This window comes from Lagopus muta, chromosome Z (assembly GCF_023343835.1).
Source record: "Lagopus muta isolate bLagMut1 chromosome Z, bLagMut1 primary, whole genome shotgun sequence".
NCBI classification, from domain to species: Eukaryota; Metazoa; Chordata; class Aves; order Galliformes; family Phasianidae; genus Lagopus; species Lagopus muta.
The window spans coordinates 55,908,998-55,931,341 of NC_064472.1; the positions used below are offsets into that span (position 1 = coordinate 55,908,998).

Below are 22,344 nucleotides of genomic sequence, written 5' to 3' on the forward strand. Positions count from 1 at the left end.
TGAAAACAACAACAACAACAACATTTTCATAAACATTTCAAAACTGTCTGACACAATCACATGTTTATCACATAGTCCTCTGTGACGTTTTTTGAGATCAGGTACCAATTAAATGACAGTCAGTATATCAGCACATTAACATACAACTTCAGTGAAGAAATAGCAGATGAATAAAATAAGGTTAGCAGGTAAATAAAATAAAGTGCCACATAAACCAGTGCTGTTGATAGATGGAAGGCAGCCCTTCCTACTGCAACAAATATACTGCTGTTTATTTTTATACGACTGAGCAGATAGCAGATATTAAGGACAGCACCCAACGATTCCACAGTAATCTGTGGTTTTGCCATGGCACTTGGCCAGTGAGCCCAAGGTGAAGTGCTGTACACCTCTCACCGTAGATGGAGAGGCTCATGAGGAAACACTAACTCTCCTACTCTGTCAGATAGGACTTGTGCAACGTGACACAACAGTAGCTCAGTACCTGCCTCAGAGAAGCCATGAAATTAGATTATTGTTAATAATCTTTTCTGTCTCCAAGTTAATCCACTTCAAAACCCCTCACTATCAATACAAGTAGGGTCTGTTTTGATGGAACAAGGGGAAATGGTTTCAAAGGAAACTAGGGGATAGTTGGGTCAGATATCAGGAAGAAGTTTTTTAAAATAAGGATGGTGGGGACTGTTGAGGAACTGAGGCAGGAACTGCCTTTCATGAACCTATGCTTCCTAGGCCTGATCCCCTGGCATATGCCATGTGATCTTCCTCAAGACAGGCAGTCAGTCAGACTGGATGATCTTAGAGGTCGTTTCCAACCTTGGTGATTCTATAATTCTGTGATTCTATACTATGAGGCACTGGCACAGGTTGTCCAGACAGGTGATGGATGCCACCCCCCCAGAGACCTTCAAGGTCAGGCTGGATGGGGTTCTGATGACGTGATCTAGATGTAGGTGTCCCCGTTCACTGCAGAGAAGTTGGATTAAATGGCCTTTAAGGATTCCTTCCACCTCAAACTATTCTATGATTCTATGATTCTATGTAAACTGAAAGGCAGTGTTGCTGGAAGTAGTTGAGCTGTCGTGAAAGCTAGATATTGATGGAGATCCTGCCTAGACTCTGTCTTCCAGACCATTGCTGTGCTTGTGAGCTAGCCTGCTTCCACAGCCATTCAGAGAGGTCCTGGGCAGAGGTGGCAGTAATTACAGGTAGCTTATACTGGGACAGGCTGAGTTAGTGGCCAATAATGCTGTGGCTCCTTTGAAATCTATTGGAGTTAGTCTCACTTAGACCTACAGCCTGCAGTTCAGAAAATAAGTAGATAAACAAATAAATACATTCCTATATGGAACTACTTTGCTGTAGAAAGCACTTTCTTTGATAGGAATCTCAAGTGCTTTGACAGTTAGCTATAAAAGTACCCTACTTGCAGAGTCTAAAGGATCTCAGTATATGCAAAGCACCTTCTAACTTTGTTCTCTACCACTGTCCTATGGAGAGAGAAATTCCAAGCAGGAAAATGTGAAGTCTGCGTTTTTCAGAAAAGGCAGTCCCATGACTGTGTTGGCGGATAGCAGAGTGAAAATTGCTTGTGCACCACCCACAGAAGATTTTTCTCCTTGGTCTCAGTGAGTAACTCTGTAACAGACCAGGAAGCTGACTTCTCCAGCAAAACCCAGTAGCTCTTTCTAACAGTTTTTCAGCACTTTTCAAATGGAATAGTTGCTGATTGTATCTCAGAACTTGTTTTGATTTGTAAAGCACCTCAAAAAAAAAAAAAAAAAAAAAAAAAAAAATCGGAGGCACTTGGAAATCTCTTCTGGAATACAAATTTCAAAGTAATCTGACAAATACATTCAAGCTTCAGTGCATTAAGAAGGAGAGTGTCTGTGATAAGTGCTATACTTATCTCCCATACTTGCCTGGCCTATTGGATGACTTTTCTAGTAATGCTTTCTTATTATAGATGTGTAAGAGATACTTGGCAACTTGTGAGAAATCTTTCGCGTTTTTCAGAGAGAAGTTGCCTTTGCCATATCTTTCACTCAGAAATGGAGGTATATTTCTACCCCGATCTGTATTTCAAAGAGTATATACCAAAAGCTCTTGTTACATGGGAAGGGCTAATCCCTGCTATTTTGCTGTTCCTCACCTGAATCCTGAAGTGGATTAAAGAGAGCAGGTTAAAGAGACTGAGATGTTACTCCTCAGGGCTATCATATCCCTTATGAAGCAAAGAGCCACTGAGGGAGAGTATTAGGTGATTTGGACTTGGAAGGAGTAGAGGGCATACTCTTAATGGCTCTGCAGATAGGCTTCAAAATCAATTAAAGCATGTTTAATTCTGGAATCAGTAAACTAGTAAATGTTGTTCTCTGCTGAGTATGCAACAGAAGACAGATTAATGCCTGCTTGAACATTTGGGCTGGACTTTCAGAAATACTCCGGCAAAGGCTGTAGACACAGATCGCTTTTGCAGACCTGGGACATTTTAGTGGACAATTTTTTCTTTTAACCAGTTCAAACACTTAAGGCACTGTGCTGAAATTCATTCTTTTTCAGTAAAACTTTTTAAAGAAAAAGCATGGAAGCTGATGTGACTTTAAATTAAGCAGGTGCTTGGGTGCTCTCTTGAATTTGAGCATACATGCTCAGTTTTAAGCAAAATCTTGCTGAAATACTTTCCTGAAGTAGGGTTCCAGGCAATATAGGATTATCAAATTAACTTTGCATAAAATATCATTTGTGCTTGAAAGCTTGCTGGATTCGTTTCATAAGCTGTTGAATAGTCTTTACAGTCCCTGAATTTCTGTGAGCAGATAGGGCTGAGAAGTGGAGAGACAGAGCACTTATCTGCAGAGGTATAATTGTACCACTTGGAATTAATAAGAAAAATCTTTATAGAGAAAAGAGGAACAAGAACAGATTTTGACTCACTATATTATAATGGGATTTAAGTATTTCGATATTCAAGGTGATAAGGAAATAAATATGTCAGCATTGCTACGTACTAATCAGGACAAACTTCATGGTGACAGGCGGAACCTGTAATACAGTCTTCTGCCACAGTAAATGTCAGGAGTGGGTAGACAGCTCTGCTACTTGAACTAACTAGTGAAAGTTAGATCTTTTATTTTAATGATTGAATGTGAGTTGTAGCCTTAGTGAACTCCATGGCTGACATGTAAGGATAGTGTCAAATGTTGGCTAGAGAAGGGAAAAATCCAGATTTTGCATTGCAAGGCCATGCAAACCTCTTGCAGACCCTTATTGCATTGCCCAAAGGTGGAAGTTGACATCCTTCATGGCAGTGGAAAAGCATGCTTTGTCTGGGAGCCCAGTTTTAACCAGGTCTCTCTTTGCACCTTTGTTCTCTTACACAATCCACATTCCCTTCCCTTTCCTAAAAAAAAAAAAAAAAAAAAAGGAATGCAGTGTACACATGCACTTGCTAGGAGGGATGAACTTGCATCCCACCCAATGCTTTGTTCAGAGCAGTAATTCTGTTACCTCACAGATGGCTTGTGAGTTGTGTGTGTCTCTGTCCATCTTTTCTTCCATCTCATAATGACATGAAGCAAACAAAGACTTTTCCTTGTCAGGCTGCCTTTAGCATGTGTGCATGTGTCACCTCTCGACCCTCTGTGGTGAGCCAGACACTGTGCAGGTCTTACCGTCATCACAAGCCTGCCAACTAGGTCAGTCTGCTGGCCTATCAGGAAGGAAGTGATCTGGTGCAGTGAAATAAGTGTCTGCCTTTTGTTTTTCTGGTTTTGGGGTTTTTTGTTGTTGTTGTTGGGTTGGTTTTTTTGTTTTTTGTTTTTATGTTTTTTTTGTTTTTTGTTTTGCTTTGTTTTGTTTTGCTAAGCTTGGATTCATGAGGGGAAGCCACTGCTGAATGCAATTCAGGACTCATAGAGAGAAGAAGGACATACTGCTGTGGTTCAGCAAGAGTTTATATACTCTCAGCCTTTCCTGAAGTTTCTATCTTGCAGACCCAGCAATTTCCTGTTTCCTTCTTGCTGGTTCTGATCTTTATAGAGATAGTGCCGGAGTAAGAAAGCATTGTCTGAAGCCCAGAGAGTAATTCCCCTAACTTATAAGTGCTCAGTTCCAGCTTCTGGCAAAATAGCAGGCTTCTTGAATGATCTCATGTAAAGGTCCCAAGAATCTGTTTTAATGCATGTTGTTTCTGAGGACTGGGGCTAAAAAAATTAATAACCGGGTTCAACAGACAGTTTATTACAGCCAATGTATTACATCACCAAAGCAATGTGAAAAATTCTGAGCAGCCTTATGAAATGGACCAGAAATGCCTCCAATAGAGTTTGAAATTTTTTTCCTGAGTTTCTTTCATAGGTGTTGGTGGTTTTCTAACCCTTTGATATGTTCAGAGCTACATGGGTGCAGCTCCAGCTCTGGAACCAGAGGATCAATAAAAGAACAAACACAACCGTCTGCTCACTTGGTAAAAAAGTTCTGCTCTGTACAGACAGAAGCCAGTTTTCAACTGCTCTCAGTTTTTGGTTTCTGTCCTCCTTGAAGGCACCTGTGTATTTTTTGCTACCCACATTTTTCTGGAACCAGCGGTTTTCCTTATTCAGTGCAATACAGAAAGGCAGAGCTTTTCTGCAGATGCAACTACCTCTCTGTACTTTGCAAGTCAAGATCATCAAGGATGTTGAAGAGGCCTAGTCCTCAGTGGGAAGAAAAGTAGATTGTTTCACTGAGACACAGAGGGATTAAGTGCTACAGCCAAAGTTATATGGGAAATCAATCTGCCTTGCAGATCGGGGCTGAACACTTTTAAACTGCCCGTCAGCAAGTCAAGGGGGAAATGGATTGTGTTTTTAAAGGAATGAATGAATGAATGACCTTCAAGTGAGGGAATGTGGATTAGTAAAGCTGCCTTTCTTATGGGGTCATACATTTTGTCATCCTAATGCTAGTTTGCATGCTCTACTGTGTGCTTTCTAACTTACCTTTCTTCCTTCCCTCTGTCTCTTCCTCACTCCATCGCAGATGCCTTCCTCTTTCGTTGCTATGAACTACAAGTAGGCTTTGCTCTACTCTTAGTTTCAGAAAAGAGGAACAAGCAGAAGTATGTTTTATTCCTGCCTGGTATTCAGCTCTTTTTTTGTTCATGAGACGGGAAGGGCTTCTGTCTGCAGTCCACTGAGGTGGCACATTTATATGTAGGCTTCCAGTAAGAATGGCAAACATTCCTTTGCAGATGACACTTGACTTTGTCTACCTTTGGTCATAAGGATCTCATTTATCACCTTGTGGGGCTTTGAGTATGTCCTCTGACATACCAGCTTTGCAGAAAGTCAATTCAAGGAGGCATGGATTCTATTCTGTTTAGGTTGCAAAGCTGTTCCCTCTCAGTCTGTACTCAGAGATCCCTTAGGACTCCTTCCAGAATCTAAAACTGGGAGTCCACTGCTATAGCCGCTATATTTCAGAGGGGGTCTTTGGGAAGCAAGATAGAGAATGTATTTGTCTGTTTCAGAACAGAATCGGGTCAGAGATCCCCCAGGTAAGCTCAGAATTGTGTGATGTCTGCCTGATGTGAAATAATCCTAAATTAGTTGTACAGCAGTAGTTCATGTTTCAGAGTACTTTTTAAAAGATGCTATAGCTGTTTCTCTTTTTCTTAAAAGCTTTGGGCAGTTCTCTTAGGTTGAAGCAGATCTCATTATTCTTCACTGCAATGTGAATATTTGTGTTAGCAGAGACTTTATTCAAACTGCCTGCAGTTGCTTTTTAAGGATGGCATTTCTGCATTTAGGAAAAAAAAAGAAGAGAGAGAATGCACTGCTTTTAGATGTTAACTTACGCATGACATTTTCAAATTTCACTCTAGAATGTAATTTATCCTTTCAGTGTAAGTTAGGGGTTTGGTACAGAACAGCAGAATGTACCAGCTTTGCTAGTTTTTACATGTATAGCTGAAGGAAGCATTACAGAAGAGAAAGGAGGTATGAATTTTGGCTAGGTGGTCTAGCCAAAAAGAACAATGCAGAGATACGTGGTCTGCAGCTGTGCTTTACCTCACCCCTGCAGGTCATTCCCAATATACATCCTCCAAGCCCCTGTCTGCTACAGAACTATGGAAATGCAGTGTTTTAGGACTAGTTATGGGCTGTATGAAATGGGTTCTGATGAACACCTGCTCCCAAACACCACATTTCTTCCGTTATGTGGCTTTCAGTGAAAACCAAAACCACAGTTAGTGTTTCTTGTTTAATTTGCAATATAGACTTGTAGTGAATACACTGAATACTGGCTTTATGCAATAAAAACTATGCATTCTTTGCAAAGAAAAACTAATACTAGAATTAACTCTCACTGGGGACTTTTTTCCTCCCCTCATCTTATGCAGTTACGAAGCTCAGGAAGATTGGGACTATGGTGCTAGTGGATCAGTAATGCAGAGTAAATTATTGTGCAAGATTTATACGACAGTTTTGAACATGTGATGCCAAAAATGAAGGGTAGAGGCTCTCCTCACAAATATGTGTAAAGCCTTTGTATCATGGGATTTTCTGAGAGCTGCAGATTATTCCCACCTCTTGTAATCGGTTCAGAGCAATTGCTGTTATCCCAAGCTCACTGACATCAGCTGGGAAATAACTGTTACTTTGAAACTCCATGGTGATCTGAAGATGACTGAACTTCTGCTTAAAGAAAAGCTGTAAGCAAGACAACGAAAACAATTATAGATAGCTACAAGCCCACTTGCTGCTATATCTACCTTCATAATTCAATTTCAAACATTCCATTAGCCAGCAGCATAGCAATATGGTTTTTTGGCAGAAACACTGCAGACAGTATTGTGGTTTTTTTCTTCCCAAATCAATGCATTAGCTTTCCAAGTTGAAGGACATCCTCAGAGTGTTTGTCTCTCTAATATTTTAATGAAGTGAAAGGACGTAGTTAAGCATATGCTGTGAGTAGGGATAAGCTTAAAAATGAGTTTACCTGTTACAACCATGTTTCTTACCATGCAGATGGAATTCACTCACCCAGGTTTCATCATACCTGTGTTCATGTTATGCCATATTGCGTCATGTCAGACGTCTCCTCTTGAGCTGGTAATGTAGGGTTCTTCTAAGCCAGTGAAGAAGGAGAGGCTCCTCCACAAAATAAATTACCCATCCTAAGATTTGTGTCAAGGATGTGGTCGACCCACGGATGTAAGGCATAGACAACCCTTCACCGCTGAGCTGATGGCAATGTGTTGGCCAGCCTTTGTCAACAAAGTCCTGTTCAACCCAGGCTAGTTGAAAGAGTATCAGACTACTTTTAAAACATGACCCCTTTTCCTGCTTGTAGACAAGGTATAAATTTATCCTGGTCTGAGAGGTTATTCATCATGCTTCGAGGAGCCAGGAAAAAGGAATGTGTTATTCTGAGGAATTAGTAGTTCATGCTTGCATTTCATTAGGCCCCAGTCTAGATGTGGATCTAGTGAGATATGACACAATGTGTGGCTGCAGTGAGGAGAAGCAGAGGGAGCTTGAGTTTTGGAAGGACTCTTCTTGGAGCCCTGTCAGCCTGTTGGAGGAAAACACCCCGTACAAACAGGGCATCGTAGAAAACATAAAAGGACACTGGCATACTGGTGATGGATGGCAAAGTAGAGAAAAGGCATGAGAGGCAATATCTGTACAGACAGACGGGATTTTGATGGAGCAATAATAAGGAATTTAAATATATCAGAAACTCGTATCTCATTGAAACAAGATAGCTAAACCATTCAAGAGATGGTGCCATTCACAGTGGCCCATTCTCCCAAATGCTGAGTTCCAAAAATGCAGTTTACCTTGGAAGATAATGAGAAATGCATGAAAAACAAATGTGACAGGGACTAATTCATCTTTATTCTCAGAAATTACTCAAAATGCATAAGTGGTGCTTGCTAATAGCTGATCTACTAAAAGCATGTTTTCTTTGGATTCTGTGTTTGAGGCAAATGGTAGAAAGTCATGCATCATGCAGTATAAACATGCCCCTCGGGTGCTTTTGTGTTGGAAAATGCTTTGACTATCACACAACTTTCGTGTAGGCATTTGCAGCTTTCTAGTCAGCTCCTGTGGAATCAGTCAGTAGATGAAACCATCGTTTCACTGCAGGGCAGAAGCTGTATTTCAGAAATAAAAATACTAGGATTTGTCTAACACTGTAAGAAAATTTCTTCATTCCCTAAGTCTGGACTCAGATAAACAAAGACCATACAGAAATCACCTCCACCTTTAATAGATGGCAGATGGTGATGTCAGTTAGTTTCAGCCATTTAAAAATTAGGGAAAATTCTCAAGGCTTTAAGCTTGCTCTGCAGTCAGTGTGGAGAGATAGACACAGTAACGGGGTTTTATCCCACCTGCTGGGGGGATAAGGTGAGTGGCTTTGTGTGAGCTGTGGAGAGAGCCTTACCTCTAAATTGTGAATCAAGTGAAGTCAGTCAAACCTAAATGACTTGCCACAAGCCACATAACCTATCGTGTTGTGTTACTGAGTTGGGAAATGACCAGCATCCATATAGAAGCTCTAAATACTACCCCCTTTTGGTAGCATTTGGGGTAAAACATATCCAAATTATAGTGTTACTGCTCTAGAGATAGTGACTTGGTTGTCTGCAGCAGCAGCCTAGCAGATGTATGCCTGACTTATGTTTAACCATGCTCACAGAAGCAATTTTGCTTTAATGATGGGACATGGCTTTAATGAACTAATAAAGTATAGTAAAGTATCCACTTGAACTATTCACACAATTTAAATAACTGGATGTAAGTCATACAGCCTAATTTAATAAAGTATACCTGAGTGTTGCAGAAATAAAAGGTTGTTTGATGGACTGGATCTAGAGAAATACTGCCTTCCCCGCAGTCTGGGTGTGGGATACCTCCCTGAGGTATGCATTTGAACTCCACTTTGTGCGTTAATCAGCGAAAAATGGTGTCTAATACTTGTAGGAGCAGTAGATAAAAGAGTTCACTGACAGGTCAGATCCACACTGGACTTACCTCTTCCCTCACGTACAAATATACTTACCAGACAGTAGGAAAGTTTAAGCCATTCTGATCTGTATTTTTTCTCTTGTCTTTTCCAGCCACTTCCACATCTACAACCGGGACAAGTCATCTCACAAAATGTGACATAAAGCAGAAAGCCTTCTGTGTAAATGGGGGAGAGTGTTACATGGTTAAAGACCTCCCAAACCCTCCACGATACTTATGCAGGTAAGATATCCTGTTTTCTTATTTTGGTGGAGCCTTCAGGTTCTATAAATACTTTTTCTTTAAAGGTGCACCTGAAAAGTTTCTTCTCTTAGACTTGTTTCATGAGGTATTTCTTCATCCTAAATATCTGGATATGAGGCATGTGAGAGGCTAACCAAGTAATCTTTCCATGGGTTAAAAGGCACAGCAAACCTTATTGGTGTATACCTGGCATGAAATGGCACAATTTAAGCTGTAACATTAGATATAATGAAAAGATGCTGTAAACTAAATACACTACAAAGTCAAAAAATATGTGTTGAGAACTGCATCACATAAGTACCCTTGCTACAGGACTAATGGTGATTTATGTTTATTGTCTGCTATAATAACTGAACATTTTCTGATGAGAATGTATTCTCAATTGGAGCTTTCACTGTTGTGTCAAATGCCTAGAAAGAAAAGAACGTTACGGCAGTTTGTGGAGGTTACTACTTCATATGTGGATTTTGATTCAAGAAAGCTTAGGAACATAAGCTGTATGTGCTTGTGCGTTTCTTCTCAAGGCCTAGCCTACTCTGCAAAAGGCTGTTGCGGTATCCATTAATTTGGAAAGATTCTATTGAGAAGTACAGTGCTGGAGTACACTTCCTGCCCGGTAGCACATCATGTAGCATTTACTTGTGGAGATAAATCAGTCTTAGCAAGTTACTGCTTCTCTCTGACTTCAGAGGGAAATCAGCATTTAATACCTTAGGTCTATCAGGACTGACTGGAAAGTGGGCACTTTTGTGAAGATATTGCAGCTTTTCAGATAGACAAGAGACAGCTTTCAGTAGAATCTGTTGTCTGCTGTAACTGCACAGAATTGCAGATATCTTTGACTAAAAATCAAATGACAGTATTTGGAAAGAAGGTTTCGATGGGTGAGTTACCAGAAGTCTATGATGCTTTCATTAGATAAGAAAGGCATAGGTTGAATGGCACTGTTGTTAATTTGAAAAATAATAATAATCCACAATGTTTGCTTCACATGTAAGTTTTCGTTTGTTTTATAGATTGATGTTTTCTGGACCTTCTGAGCTTTGTTTTGCTTCGGGTTTCACGGATTGCACCATTGCTGAAAGTGATGAATATTTCAATGATTTTAGAATAGTTTTTAGCTAAAGTGAATATGGAACAGTTACTGGCTCTGGTGGGCTGGATAGCAGAGAGAAAAAAAGGTTGCGTTGATGTACTCTTGATCATGTTGCATCAACAGAACAAGATGATGTGGCTCTTCTGGGTATGTACTAGAGCCTACCTGTTTGTTTCTACTTTCTGTATTGATACCACTCAAGAAAATCCAGGGCAGCAGAGCTCAACATCTACCAGATTTGCTACTAATTAGCATTATCTTGACAGTTTCAGAGCTATACAACTTTCAGACGTTTGGGAAAGTTTTTTGGTGTCTTGTTTTTCTTCTTAATATATATTCAGAGATGTGTCTGTGTTTGTTATGTGATATAGGTTGGCTAAATTTTTCTCAAATAATGTCTTAGAGGCATTTCAGTGGAGAGAGGATTTTCTCCCTGTTGTACACAAGAAATAAGCCTTAATTCTGGGTTTGGAGTTGAAAGAAAAGGCAATTCCTAAATTTGGCAGATGTGCCTCTCTCTGGGTGGCCCAAGGCCTATTTGGAAAAAGCATCAGAGCTGTAAAATCAGAAGGGGTGAATCTCGTTTATAGTAAAACAGTGGAATAAGAGTCTTATCCTGAGGACAGTTAGGGCCGCTGCTATTTTGCTGGCATTTTGCTATGCCCTCTAATAATTGCCAGAACTGAAACTTTATGTTGTGTAGCGAAACAGGATGCAATGCTGCAATACAAGAAATGAAAGTGTGAGTATTTGAAAGTGAGAGTACTGGGAAACTGAAGAGACGAAATACGGTTCTCTTCTTGTTTCACTGAAAATACAGATGTCTACTTTTAATTCCAGTATTCCAGTGTTAATTAAAATAAGTATCTATCCAGTACACATTGCCTTCATTGTTCTGAGAAAATAAATCTTCCCTCAGAACATGCCTGTGGAAACAGAATGCTTGAAATATGGTACTTGCTCTTCATATTTCTGCCTCAGTAGCAAGTTCACATTTTTCCATATGGTCCATCTGTTGAGAGCAAAAACAAAATTTCTAAAGCATGAGCCATATCATTCTAAATTGGTTTTATCCCTAACCAAAAAAACATGACTCAGAATCACAACAACCACGGAATTTTCCAAGTGATATCTCTGGTTTTGTAAACTTTTCTATTCTATTTTTAAAAAATGGACATCCTAAGTCCTACTTCTCTTAGAGTCTAGACCTATGTATTCAAAAAATACCTGTAGTAAAATATGTGTACAGTGATCCAGTATGAATTAGATCTGATCTCATGGATACTGATGTGAGCTTCAAGGAAATTCAACGCATTTAAGAGATAGCTAGGTGAAATAATAAATGTGTAGAGACTTAATAATGCTTTATACAGCTACATCTCTGGTTACAAATGTTTCCTATATTTATTAACATTATGATCGCAGGCTGAACAAAGCAATCCCAAAATATGAAATATGATAAAATAAGCTTTGAGGCTTATTAATGTATAAAACTTTCAGATGTTTCGTAGGAAAACAAGTCACGTTTTGAAAATGGTTCAGACTTGGAAGCCTGAATGTTACTGGTGTTGCTGAGGTTCTTTCCATCGTTTCTGTCCAGCTGGAAGTGTGTCCTCAAGTCTTCTGAGGACAAACAATGAGACAGCTTCTTCTGTAAATGTAAAATTAAGACCAGAGTTCCCAGCATTTACTTCTTATCTGAAGAAAAACATATATGAATATACTATTGGTTACGCCTTCAGGGTGTTCTTTTGAAGATTTCTCCCATGAAGTCCTCGCTGGTCTGACTAATTGATTCCTTACTAGCAGAGATCATCTTTTCTACTGCTTTTTCTATTGATGAAGAAATTAATTTAATTCCTGATTTCACTGGATGAAAATAATGTTTCGTGATAATGCTGCTGTATGTCTTAACAGCAAAAGAGTACGTTACGTGTTTGTTCATGATGTAGCCGATTGCTGTACTCATATTCATGCAAAGGCTTTGATGGAGTTGACATGAAGTTCTTGAAAATGCAAAAAGAGAAAAATTGTTTCAATGATGCTAACAAAAATTCTGAAGTCAGTCATTTAAAAATACAATGGAAGTACTAGTTTTGATATAAACTATGAAACAGACTACTAAATGCATCTTGAAAAACCACATTCCTACAGTGCATTTGCTTATAGGCAGTCAGTGAAACAGAAACACTAAGTTCTGACCCATTTAGCCTTTACCCTCCTGCCAGAAAAATGCGGATGAAATCTGTTTGATGTATTCCTTTTAAATGCTTAATATAGAGGAATAGAAAAATTATTTTAATCTACTTGCGGCACCACCCACTTTTACCATAAATCAACAGTCTCAGTAGCTTGATACAGGCCCAAAAACAAACCCAGCTGGCAGCCAGAAGTAATCTTGAGATTTTTAATCAGCTGCATGTTCATTGGAGTTTTGTAGGGTTGGGCCTGGAGAAGAAGATGGAGATGTCACTTTGAAATAAATGTCAATTTATGTGCAAATGCCAGCTATCAAGGACAAGTATTGAATTAAATGTGCAAAATAAAATAATGGAAATTAAGGTGATAGAACGTTTTCACTCTTTTTCAGTAACACAGATCAAAATGTAGTCTTTTGTTGTGCCCAGCAATATTTATTTCTCATGATAGAATTACCTTTGTTGCATTTTTCTCATCTGAATACATCTGTGGAGACTTGGATCTCTCTATACTGAATGCTTATAAGAAGATCTTGGCTCTGAGGATAATAAATGTCCTTCCTTAATAAACCAGTGTATCATTACAGCAAATCATCTCCAAATAATCATCTACAGATCTCCAATTTTTTTTATCATACCAAGGTTATTCCTGCATCGTTTATTGAACAAGAAACTAGTGATAATGCCTGACACTGATCACCTGCCATAGTGCTTTTCTGGAGTCCTATCTGTACAATATCTTGACTCTTAGGACTAGAGGAAACTGTTGAAGATAAAGCCTAAAAAAATAAGCCTGCCCTCAGTGGACAGGAAGATCTGATGGATGGAAGAGGCAAAGGATCATTCTGAACAACTTTCATTTGCAAATAAGAGGCCCCTGGAAAGTAAATGATGAGGTAGCTTGAAATGGAAGCTAGCAGCTGATCAGTAGCAACAGAAGAAGATTCTTGCACCATGGCAAAACTCATGGAGATTCTCAGAAAGATGGACAACACAAGTTGAGATGGATTCGAAGAAGTAGGTAGCGGATCAATTAAGACTATACACAAAGTAAAAGTGCATTGAAGAGGAAAGGAGGAAGACTGAAGTTCTTATATGTTTAATGTGGTGGAGAGTCATTCAGATTTATATAAAAAGTGCAGTAGCTTGGATTGGTATGCTAATATTTTGAAGGAAAACTGCTGAGCTCCACCACAGAATCAAGAATAAAGAAAGGTGAAGTAAGAATTGACAGCTGTTAGCAGAAGGAAAGATTAAAAAAATACTGAAGATAAATTCATTCTTTGTAGACTTCACCCGCAGTGAAGTCTTCCACAGAAGACCATATGAACTGAAAGGGTGGGCAGCTGTGGAGCTCCAGATTTTCTGACCAGACTGACTCATTCTACATATATCAGCCATGTTAAAAATACTTTTGCCTTTGGGTTTCAGGTTCTCCTCCCTTTTTTTTTCTTTTTCTTTTTCTTTTTCTTTTTTTTTTGCTTTTCATGATTGCTGTTTTATCTAGTCTCCTTTTAAGGAAACTACTTGAAGACACAACATCTCATTACAGAAATAGGGAAATCATAGTATTTTCATAGATTCTGTGTGACTGCAACAGTGTAAATTGCTGCTGTACACTGCATTGCAAATTTTAAAATATCTGGTCCCTTCATGAGGTGGAGTAAACAGTGAGTGACAAACACTTCTGCTAGGCCTAACTCTTCCTTCTCTTTTGAAACAAACAAAAAGACTTCCTGTGATTTTCTGTGGTGGATTTTTACTCTGAATTTTGTGAAGTATTGTCTTCGGAAAGATTACTCCTTCTTTCCCCTTTTCTGATCATTATTCACTAACACCTAACCAGGAGGTCACTTAGTAGTGCTCTACCGTCTCCGTAGGCCAGCAGATGTCAGTCTGTTAGTGCAGTGCTTTTGGTGTACTATTGCTTATCACATTTTTGCCCTTTAGGTGCCAACCTGGATTCACTGGAGCAAGATGTACTGAAACTCTGCCCATGAAAATCCAAAACCAAGAAAGTATGTTAAAATAATCTGAACTTTGCTTTCTTCCCCAACTACAGCAACAAAATCAATAGTACTTGGTGTTTTCACAGTTCAGCTGGAACCGGCCTCTTTACGCACTAATTTATGACCTGATTTTCTAAAGTAAAATCTGTACACCATGGCATTATTAATCTCCAAAATGTTTCTCATTTATGTGGTTTTTGATCTTTCCATTCATTTGCAGATGCATTTGTATTGCACACACTGGCAGCTTTCTTGTTTGGGAGACTGCTGTAAAGTGCTACTCTAAAAGAACAAACTCACGGAGATGAGTGATGTACAGATCTTGTGTCCTCGCTGCCTTGTGGAAAGTGCATCCTAAAAGCAATTTGGGAATTTGAAGTGGTGAATTTCTCTCTCACATCTCGAAATACACTTTGATCTGGATTGGTTTGGTTTTGGCTTTTTTTTTTTTTCTCGGGGGGGATTTCTGTTTCATTTCTGCAGAGCAAATGAGTTGCTCTCAACATCTTGAGCCATTTTAACACGCTAAACCGAGATACGGTTTCTGAAAGTGAACTCACCAAGTCGTATCAGTTCACACTGACGGAGCTTCTTTCTTAGCGTATATTCACCTCTTCTCTTTTCTCTGTTTTTTTCTCTACCATTTTTTTTTTGTTTGTTTTTCCTCTCAGGTGCCCAAATGAATTTACTGGTGATCGCTGCCAAAACTACGTAATGGCCAGCTTCTACAGTACGTCCACTACCTTTCTGTCTGTGCCGCAGTAGACGCATGCTCAGTCGGTGCTGCTTTCTTGTCGCTGCATCTTTCCTCCAATTTTTTTTTTTTTAATCCTTAACTAGATTTGTTGCCTAAGGCCTAATATTGATCGTCTCTGCTTGCTGCATGAACATGGTAACGAAAAGCAATTGCAGTACTCTCCTGGATTGTTTGGCATTGAGGTTATGGGGAAATGCAAAATAAGGAACACTGTGAAATTAACACTGAATGGTTTGGTGTATACATCCCACTGACATCAAGCAGACAAAGTGCAAAATGACATATTGAAAGTCATTTTATTTGCTACAAATATAAAATTCTATATATGAAACTTTATATAGAGCAGTACTCACTCAATAAAGGGGTAGGTAGATGAACTACTTACATATGAGTTTTATATTCAGAACAACAATTTAAAGGCAATTGATACGCTTACATCATTTCTAAGAAGCACATTCTGAACAGGATCAAAGTGCTCTTTCTTCTCATTGTCCAAATTTCGGGGCAAAGAGAGCACAGAAGGAAGAAGAAAAGGGGGAGAGATGGCATAAACAATGGGAACTGACGTATTTATTTGTGGGTAACAGGTGCAGGAGATTGAGTATTTCAGAGCCAGATTAATTGGCTAAATAAGTGTAGCACACACACTCACAGATGAGTCTGTATCAGACCACTGCTAGCACTGCAGTCATATCTTAGAAGTTTTCCCATGGAAGAATGGATTAATCGTTATTAATTGCCAGTGAGGAAACAGAAAGTACACTGAACATTTATTGTCTTATTGCCTATAACGAAGTCAAAGGTAACATATAAGAAAATTGCCTAGATCCTACATTTTAATGCATGAGTACTTTTTATAATTAATTGTCATTGGCATCAGAATGTACTATGATCTAAGATCACTATTTTAAGAAATATTTTTTATAGATTGCATGCCAGCATGGAAAGATTTCAAAGACTATAGGTAATTTAATTTCCATTAGTACATAGAACTAAGAGCTGTTAGCAAATGCTGGACATTTTGGAGCCCGAAGAGATGCATAGGTTTTCTCTTATACTGATGGATGAAAAATGTCCATTCATAATTCATACTACCCATCATGGAAGCTACCCATGTAAATCCCATGGGCACTGACTGGAGACCCGACCTTCTAACATCGAAGTCTGTATTTTATCCCTCAGTTTTAAATGCTTTATTAGTGTGAGTTATTTTTAAAATATCTCTGGTAACTATGGATTTAAGAATTTTTATGCTATTGCAGTGTTTAAGTTTACTAAGTGTTAGATTTAAATGGTCTTTTCTGTGTATTGCAATGAAAAGTACAGTTAAATTTTTCTCATTGTAGAAGAACCTTTTAAAAAGAGATGCAATATAAATATAAGATCCATTATTTGTTGAATTTGCCCTGAAAAATGTGGAAGAACTATATGGTAGACTTATTTCCTACCTAGAAAAGAGTGTCTGTGTGTGTGTGTGTGTGTGTGTGAGAGAGAGAGAGTGAGAGAGAGAGAGAGAGAGAGAGAGAGATGTATTTTCCCTGCTCCTTAGTTTTTCAGATTCCTAAAACTGATGGGGATTTTTAAAGGCATCTTTGGGTAGCTGACACCAACCTGAGATTTTCTGAAGTTGCCTACATGATAAAGGCATAGATGCCCTTGCCTTGCAGCAGGAGTGTATGTATGTAAGCCAGTCCAGTACAACTTTCCTTGAAATGCACTGGCAAAAGAGCATGCAAATACATATCCATAATAGTCTTAGAACTTCAGGCAATTACTGTTGGACTCTGGCACTGAAGTCTACACTGCATCTGCATTATAACTTCAGATTTCTTAAGTCGCTACATCTTAAAATGACATTTTTGGTAGTATCTAGTGAGGACACATATTTAACCAGAAAAAGATCAGTGAGGAAGCATTCTTACTGTTGCACCCAATGCAGACGTGCAAGAATGTAGTACATAGTATGTAATGTAAGGGGAGCTTTTATTGGAAATTCTCTTCAGGCAAAAGTTGGAGCTAAAAAGCAGGCTCTCATATTTTGCACCTACAAGTGTTGCAGGTTATTGATTCAGTTTAGCTCTGTTGATGCAGTTTTTGCAAATTGCAGAGCAAATCGGGGCCAGGAGGAAACAAAAATGTGTATGTCAACTATGAAGTCATTAGCCATTATTGATTTCAGAAGGATCTTCTTTTTGTTTAGAAAGAAGTTGTTTCCATGTCAAGTATGCCTGCTGTTGAACTCTCACTAACTTAAGGCTGTTGAGAATAAGCTAGCTTCCGAAGTCTGTTATAGGATCCTGAAGAGTCCTAAAGTTATTTGCAGAAGGCCTTTTGCAGGATCAGAACTGAGCTGATGCTCAACATTTTGAAAATCCCCAGCCCCAAGAGGATGTAAAACTCAGTGGTTTATCTTGTCAGTGATTTCCTTAGCCCTTGAGTAGGTAGTTATCATGGTGCACTAAAAAGAGGTCGAAAAGAAATACAGGATATTAGCTGGACCTCCCTTTTAAGAAAACTTCCCCAATAGAAATGACTTTCCTTTTTGACAGTGGAAATTTAAGCACAGCTTAAGTGATGGAGACTGCTGAAAGGCACGTGTATATTGACTGTACCTTAGCTTCCAGCTTTGCAAAACTAGGACATCCTGTTACAGCCAAGAAGTGATGGCTGTTAGGGTCCTCACTGACACAGTCATCTTCAGCACTGCAGCTATACAATTGCTCCCCTGATACTTCCCACCACTGCAAACAAAAGGAAAATCAAGAGCAAGTGGTCCTAGTTTTTCTCATCGTGGAAGCTTGTCTGGTAGATCCTTTAACATCCTTTCCTTGAGCACAGTAGTTGCACTTTCTACCAGGTATTTTCCCCAAAAGCTTTTCCAATGAGGAAGGGCATATGTGAGAGACGCATAGTAGGTGGTAAGTTTCAAAGACTTAAGACTGTTGGCCAGTTTGTGCCACACTCAGAAATGTCAGAAAATACCAGAACACCAGAAGGCTTTTTGCTGCAGTGGTTTTGACTTGAAGATTCATGGGCCACCAAGGTTCTGTAAAATATAAGAAGATGGCCCACAGAAGTGTTACAGAAATACCTGTTCCATGTAGATGTACTTGCTGTGTTTTAGTGTTCTCACATTCACTTGATTGAAGATAAGGAGGTAAAGTAAGTGTAGGAAAACAGAAGTAATAATTAGTCTCAAAAGTTCAGGGTACTTTTTCTGTAGCTCTCATACCAACTCTTAATGCAGAACAATCCTTGGACTAAGAAACGAAGCAGAACCTTGAATTAATAAAAAGCTGAAGGCACTTCTTTAAAGCATAATCACAGGTAAACTATTTGTCCTTTTGAACAACTCAGATGGGCCAAGGATCTCGTTCAAAGGTCTTGATGGCTTGTTTCTTCACTTGCTAATATTTCTACATGTATTGTGGACATAGAACAACTTGCATATAGTACAGGCAGTTTCAAGAGTTAACTGAATGTAGTCCCTGTACTCCTGAAGGCAGCGTTTCAACATGAGACACCAGTTTAATTTGTGATCATTTCAGATCTGCCATGTTAAGTGAGCAAGAGGGCCGCCTCAAGAGGGTCAGTGGAAAATTTCTTTTAGACAACTCTGCCACATACTCTCAAGATGTGTTTGGCTGAGAAATTAAAGGAGGAATAAGGCTACAGATCTTCTTACAGATTAACTACAGATCTTCTTAAGTCCATTTTTCTGCCATTCTGAGAGTTCAGTATTTCTCAGAACTCTGCAGCTACGTGAAGTTGATCCAAATGGTCTGGTCCCATTGTCAGGTGCAATGCCTTCATGCAGCCCTCCCTATGTCCAAGGCTACCAAGCTCCTAATTCTGTGGGACAGCCTCTCCAAAATCATGACTGCCTACTGGCTGTGGTACTGCTGTCATAAATGCAGCATGCAGTTGTAGAAAACCTGTATACTGCAGCAGCATTTCCTGGCATCATATTCTGCAGGCACTGGACACCAGTATATCCAGTGAGCAGCAGTAGTAAGTCACTTAATTGGAAAAACCTGCATTCCAAGCTTTATTCCTTCCAATTTGGCTCCACCAAAAATCACATCTGAAATAAAAAACAATTAGTTAAAATAATTAATTGCCTTTCATTTTGGCTTACATGGACAAATAGTGGATAAAAAACACATTGTGTCTAATAAATATGTAGCAATATTGATTTAAATAGGAAAAGATCAAAACTGATGACCTGTTTATAAAACAAGAACTGCTGGGATATTCTGCTTTCTTTTAATCATGTCTAGACAATGTAGCTAGGGATAAAAAAGATAACTGAGAGCTATTTTATATCTAGGTTTGAATAAGTGATGCATGTTTCTTCAGCATGTTTTCTCATTAGGGCTTTCAGCCAGAATATATTCCCATTCTAAGTACCAATTTCCCGTTGAATTATTTCAAATAGAAACTGCATGATATGAATGACTTCCCCCCAAATTAAATTACATCCAGGCAAGGAATTTTATATATAAGTAAGCATAAATATGGCAATATATATGCATGGGCATGTCATTCATTTTATCAAAGACTTAACCAAGCTTTCTATGTAACTAATGTATATCATTAGCAGTGTTCATGTAGGCAAGTAAAAATGGCTCTTTAGGAAGAGACTTGGGTGGATTCCAGCATACTTAACCCTTAAAATATTACTGATTGGCAGGAAAGAATTGGCATTCTTGATGTGTACAAAAATCCGTTCGATCAGATAATTAGGATTGAATTTAAATTGCACCACATTCAAAGACAAAGTAAATGAGAACTGCTATGGTTATGGAGCTATGACCCATGGGAAAGATCTCCTAGAGCACACAGAGGATGGAGGTACCAGGACATGGGAGTGCTAATTTTGGCAGGTGATCTGGTGAAAACTGCAATAGCCCCTGCATCCTTTGTGTCATACAGCCAGCCAATGGGTTATTCTGATGAAGGCAAGGAAAAAGGACCAGTTCCTTTTCTTCCAGAGATAAGAGCCCTGCTGAAGTCAGTTTGCAATGCTGAGAAGGGATCCTGCTTCCTAGCAAGTGGTCCCAGACACCTCAGGGCAGCGACTGACAAGAGCAAGGAACCACACAAGAGGGACGAGAGCAGGGACTGAGGCTGCACACAGCCCATCTGCCAGGGAACACTGCTCTTTGTAAGCCAACCTGTGCCCTAATGCTCCCATCTGAAAACATCCAGCCATTTCACATGGCATTCTCGAGCAACAGCTCCCTTCATCTCAGTAAAATCCTTAAGGGTTAATGGTTCCCATTGTGTTCACTACACTGTGGCTGTTCAGATACCCTATACGTGTTTTGGCGTGTAATCCTTACAGAAGCTCTGGTCACGTAGCTCACAGGGGCTCACAAGCACTGCTCATTTGACCACATGCCCCTTTGTCCTGTTTCATATGCAGACACAGAAAAGCCATATTACTAATATGTGATTTGTTTTTTGAGTACAGTGTATTGCTCTTTTCTGAAACTTTTTCCTTTTTCTTTCTTTTTTTTTTGTCAACTTTCTGCATTGGCAGAGCATCTTGGGATTGAATTTATGGGTATGGACCAATCATTCCTTATAGCCTGCAGATTTTAGAGCCTGAGAGATAAAACCTGTTTTGTTGTTGTTTTTTTTTTTTCCCTCCACCTCCCCTTTTCAATTCTTAACCAATTTCTTTATGCTTTAGAAGGGATCATACAGCTATAACAACAGCCCTTATCAAAATGTTAGTGGAGATCAGTTCACTAAAATTGTAATAGTAATAGGATATTCCAGATCTAAGGAGATCCTGGAATTACTCAAGTAATTTCAGCATAGTGTATGTTCATTTTTCTGCAATGTAATTTTGACTGGTTGTGATATTTACTTTTCCTGAGTTCTACAGTTGCCTGATTTCAGAAACACTGAAAGCATTAAGCAAAGTGACTAACTAGTCTATAAAAAAGGATGTACTGTTATAGGCACTTAAATTTCTGCAAATTTTCAGCTTTGAGCTCTGATTTCCAAGCAAAGTTTTATGTGTAAACACACTATTAGGTATGTAAATAGGATGTATATACACAGGTTTGAATGATATGCATGTATACATACATTTCTAGGTCAGTAAATGAGCACTGAACTGAAAGTTATTTAGGAGATTAAACGAAGGTTTGCAGGAGGTAAACAGATCCTGAAATTGGCAGATATTTTCAGTATTATTTATAACAAAGTCAACAATTGCACCAAACCAAGAACTTTGGCAGTGGGTAGTATTATTGTGATACACCTTAAAGAGAATAAAAACACATCTTCAGGTCCTCTTCATGAAGAGACTGTACTTACGCCACTAACATTTAGTGATCAGGAATGTGAATAATGCATCTCTTTAACTCTTTTAACTCTTGGAATTCAGTCAAGTTTAGCATGGAGTCTCCTAAAACTATTGGGCAAGTGAGAAGAACTAAGCATTGATAGTATTCATACAGTTTTAATTCATATTCTTATTAACAATGTCCAGATAAAATGTCATTAGCTTTAGCTGTGAACTATGGAGAAACCATAACAAATCTAAATTTAAACAATCTCTCACAACCCTGTTTATTATTATTATCACAAGATAATATTAATTCTAAGTCATAAATACTAAACTGTATTGGAAGACACAAGGCTACATTAACATACGAGAAATTACATTAAAATCCTTTTAAAAAAAAAAAACTAACTTGCAAACCTTGTTTTCAGTACCAGTGGAACCATCTCTTGGAACCGAATTCTTTAAAAATTAAAACAAAAAAGAAAACCAACACTAGAGACCTGGAAAAGTTTTAAAATATAGCAAATTTAAGACATTATCAATTATATATAAATTAGGGTGAAGTAAAATTAGTTACATAGTGAGTATGTTTGAAGGGCTGCACATAGAGGGATTTAATATCTTCAGGTCTTATAACCAAGGAATCGTATAATAATTCAAGAGGCCTACTCAGGCCTCTGGGCTGTGGGTGCCACTGCTACAGACATTCAGGAA

At 38.8% G+C, this 22,344-nt stretch overlaps 1 protein-coding gene across 9 annotated transcripts in view; it reads left to right on the top strand.

Moving 5' to 3' along the window:
* The window catches only part of NRG1 (neuregulin 1), a 452,833-nt gene that overhangs the window by 416,908 nt on the left and 13,581 nt on the right, over window positions 1–22,344 (top strand). For 6 of the 9 annotated variants that reach the window (XM_048931065.1, XM_048931059.1, XM_048931062.1 and 3 more), the window contains 3 exons: window positions 9,116–9,245; window positions 15,241–15,299; window positions 20,872–20,895. In XM_048931065.1, the coding sequence (XP_048787022.1) occupies window positions 9,116–9,245; window positions 15,241–15,299; window positions 20,872–20,895 (213 nt within the window). Of the gene's footprint in view, window positions 1–9,115; window positions 9,246–14,510; window positions 14,579–15,240; window positions 15,300–20,871; window positions 20,896–22,344 lie in introns of all 9 variants that reach the window. The other 3 variants (XM_048931061.1, XM_048931058.1, XM_048931060.1) reach the window with 2 other exon arrangements.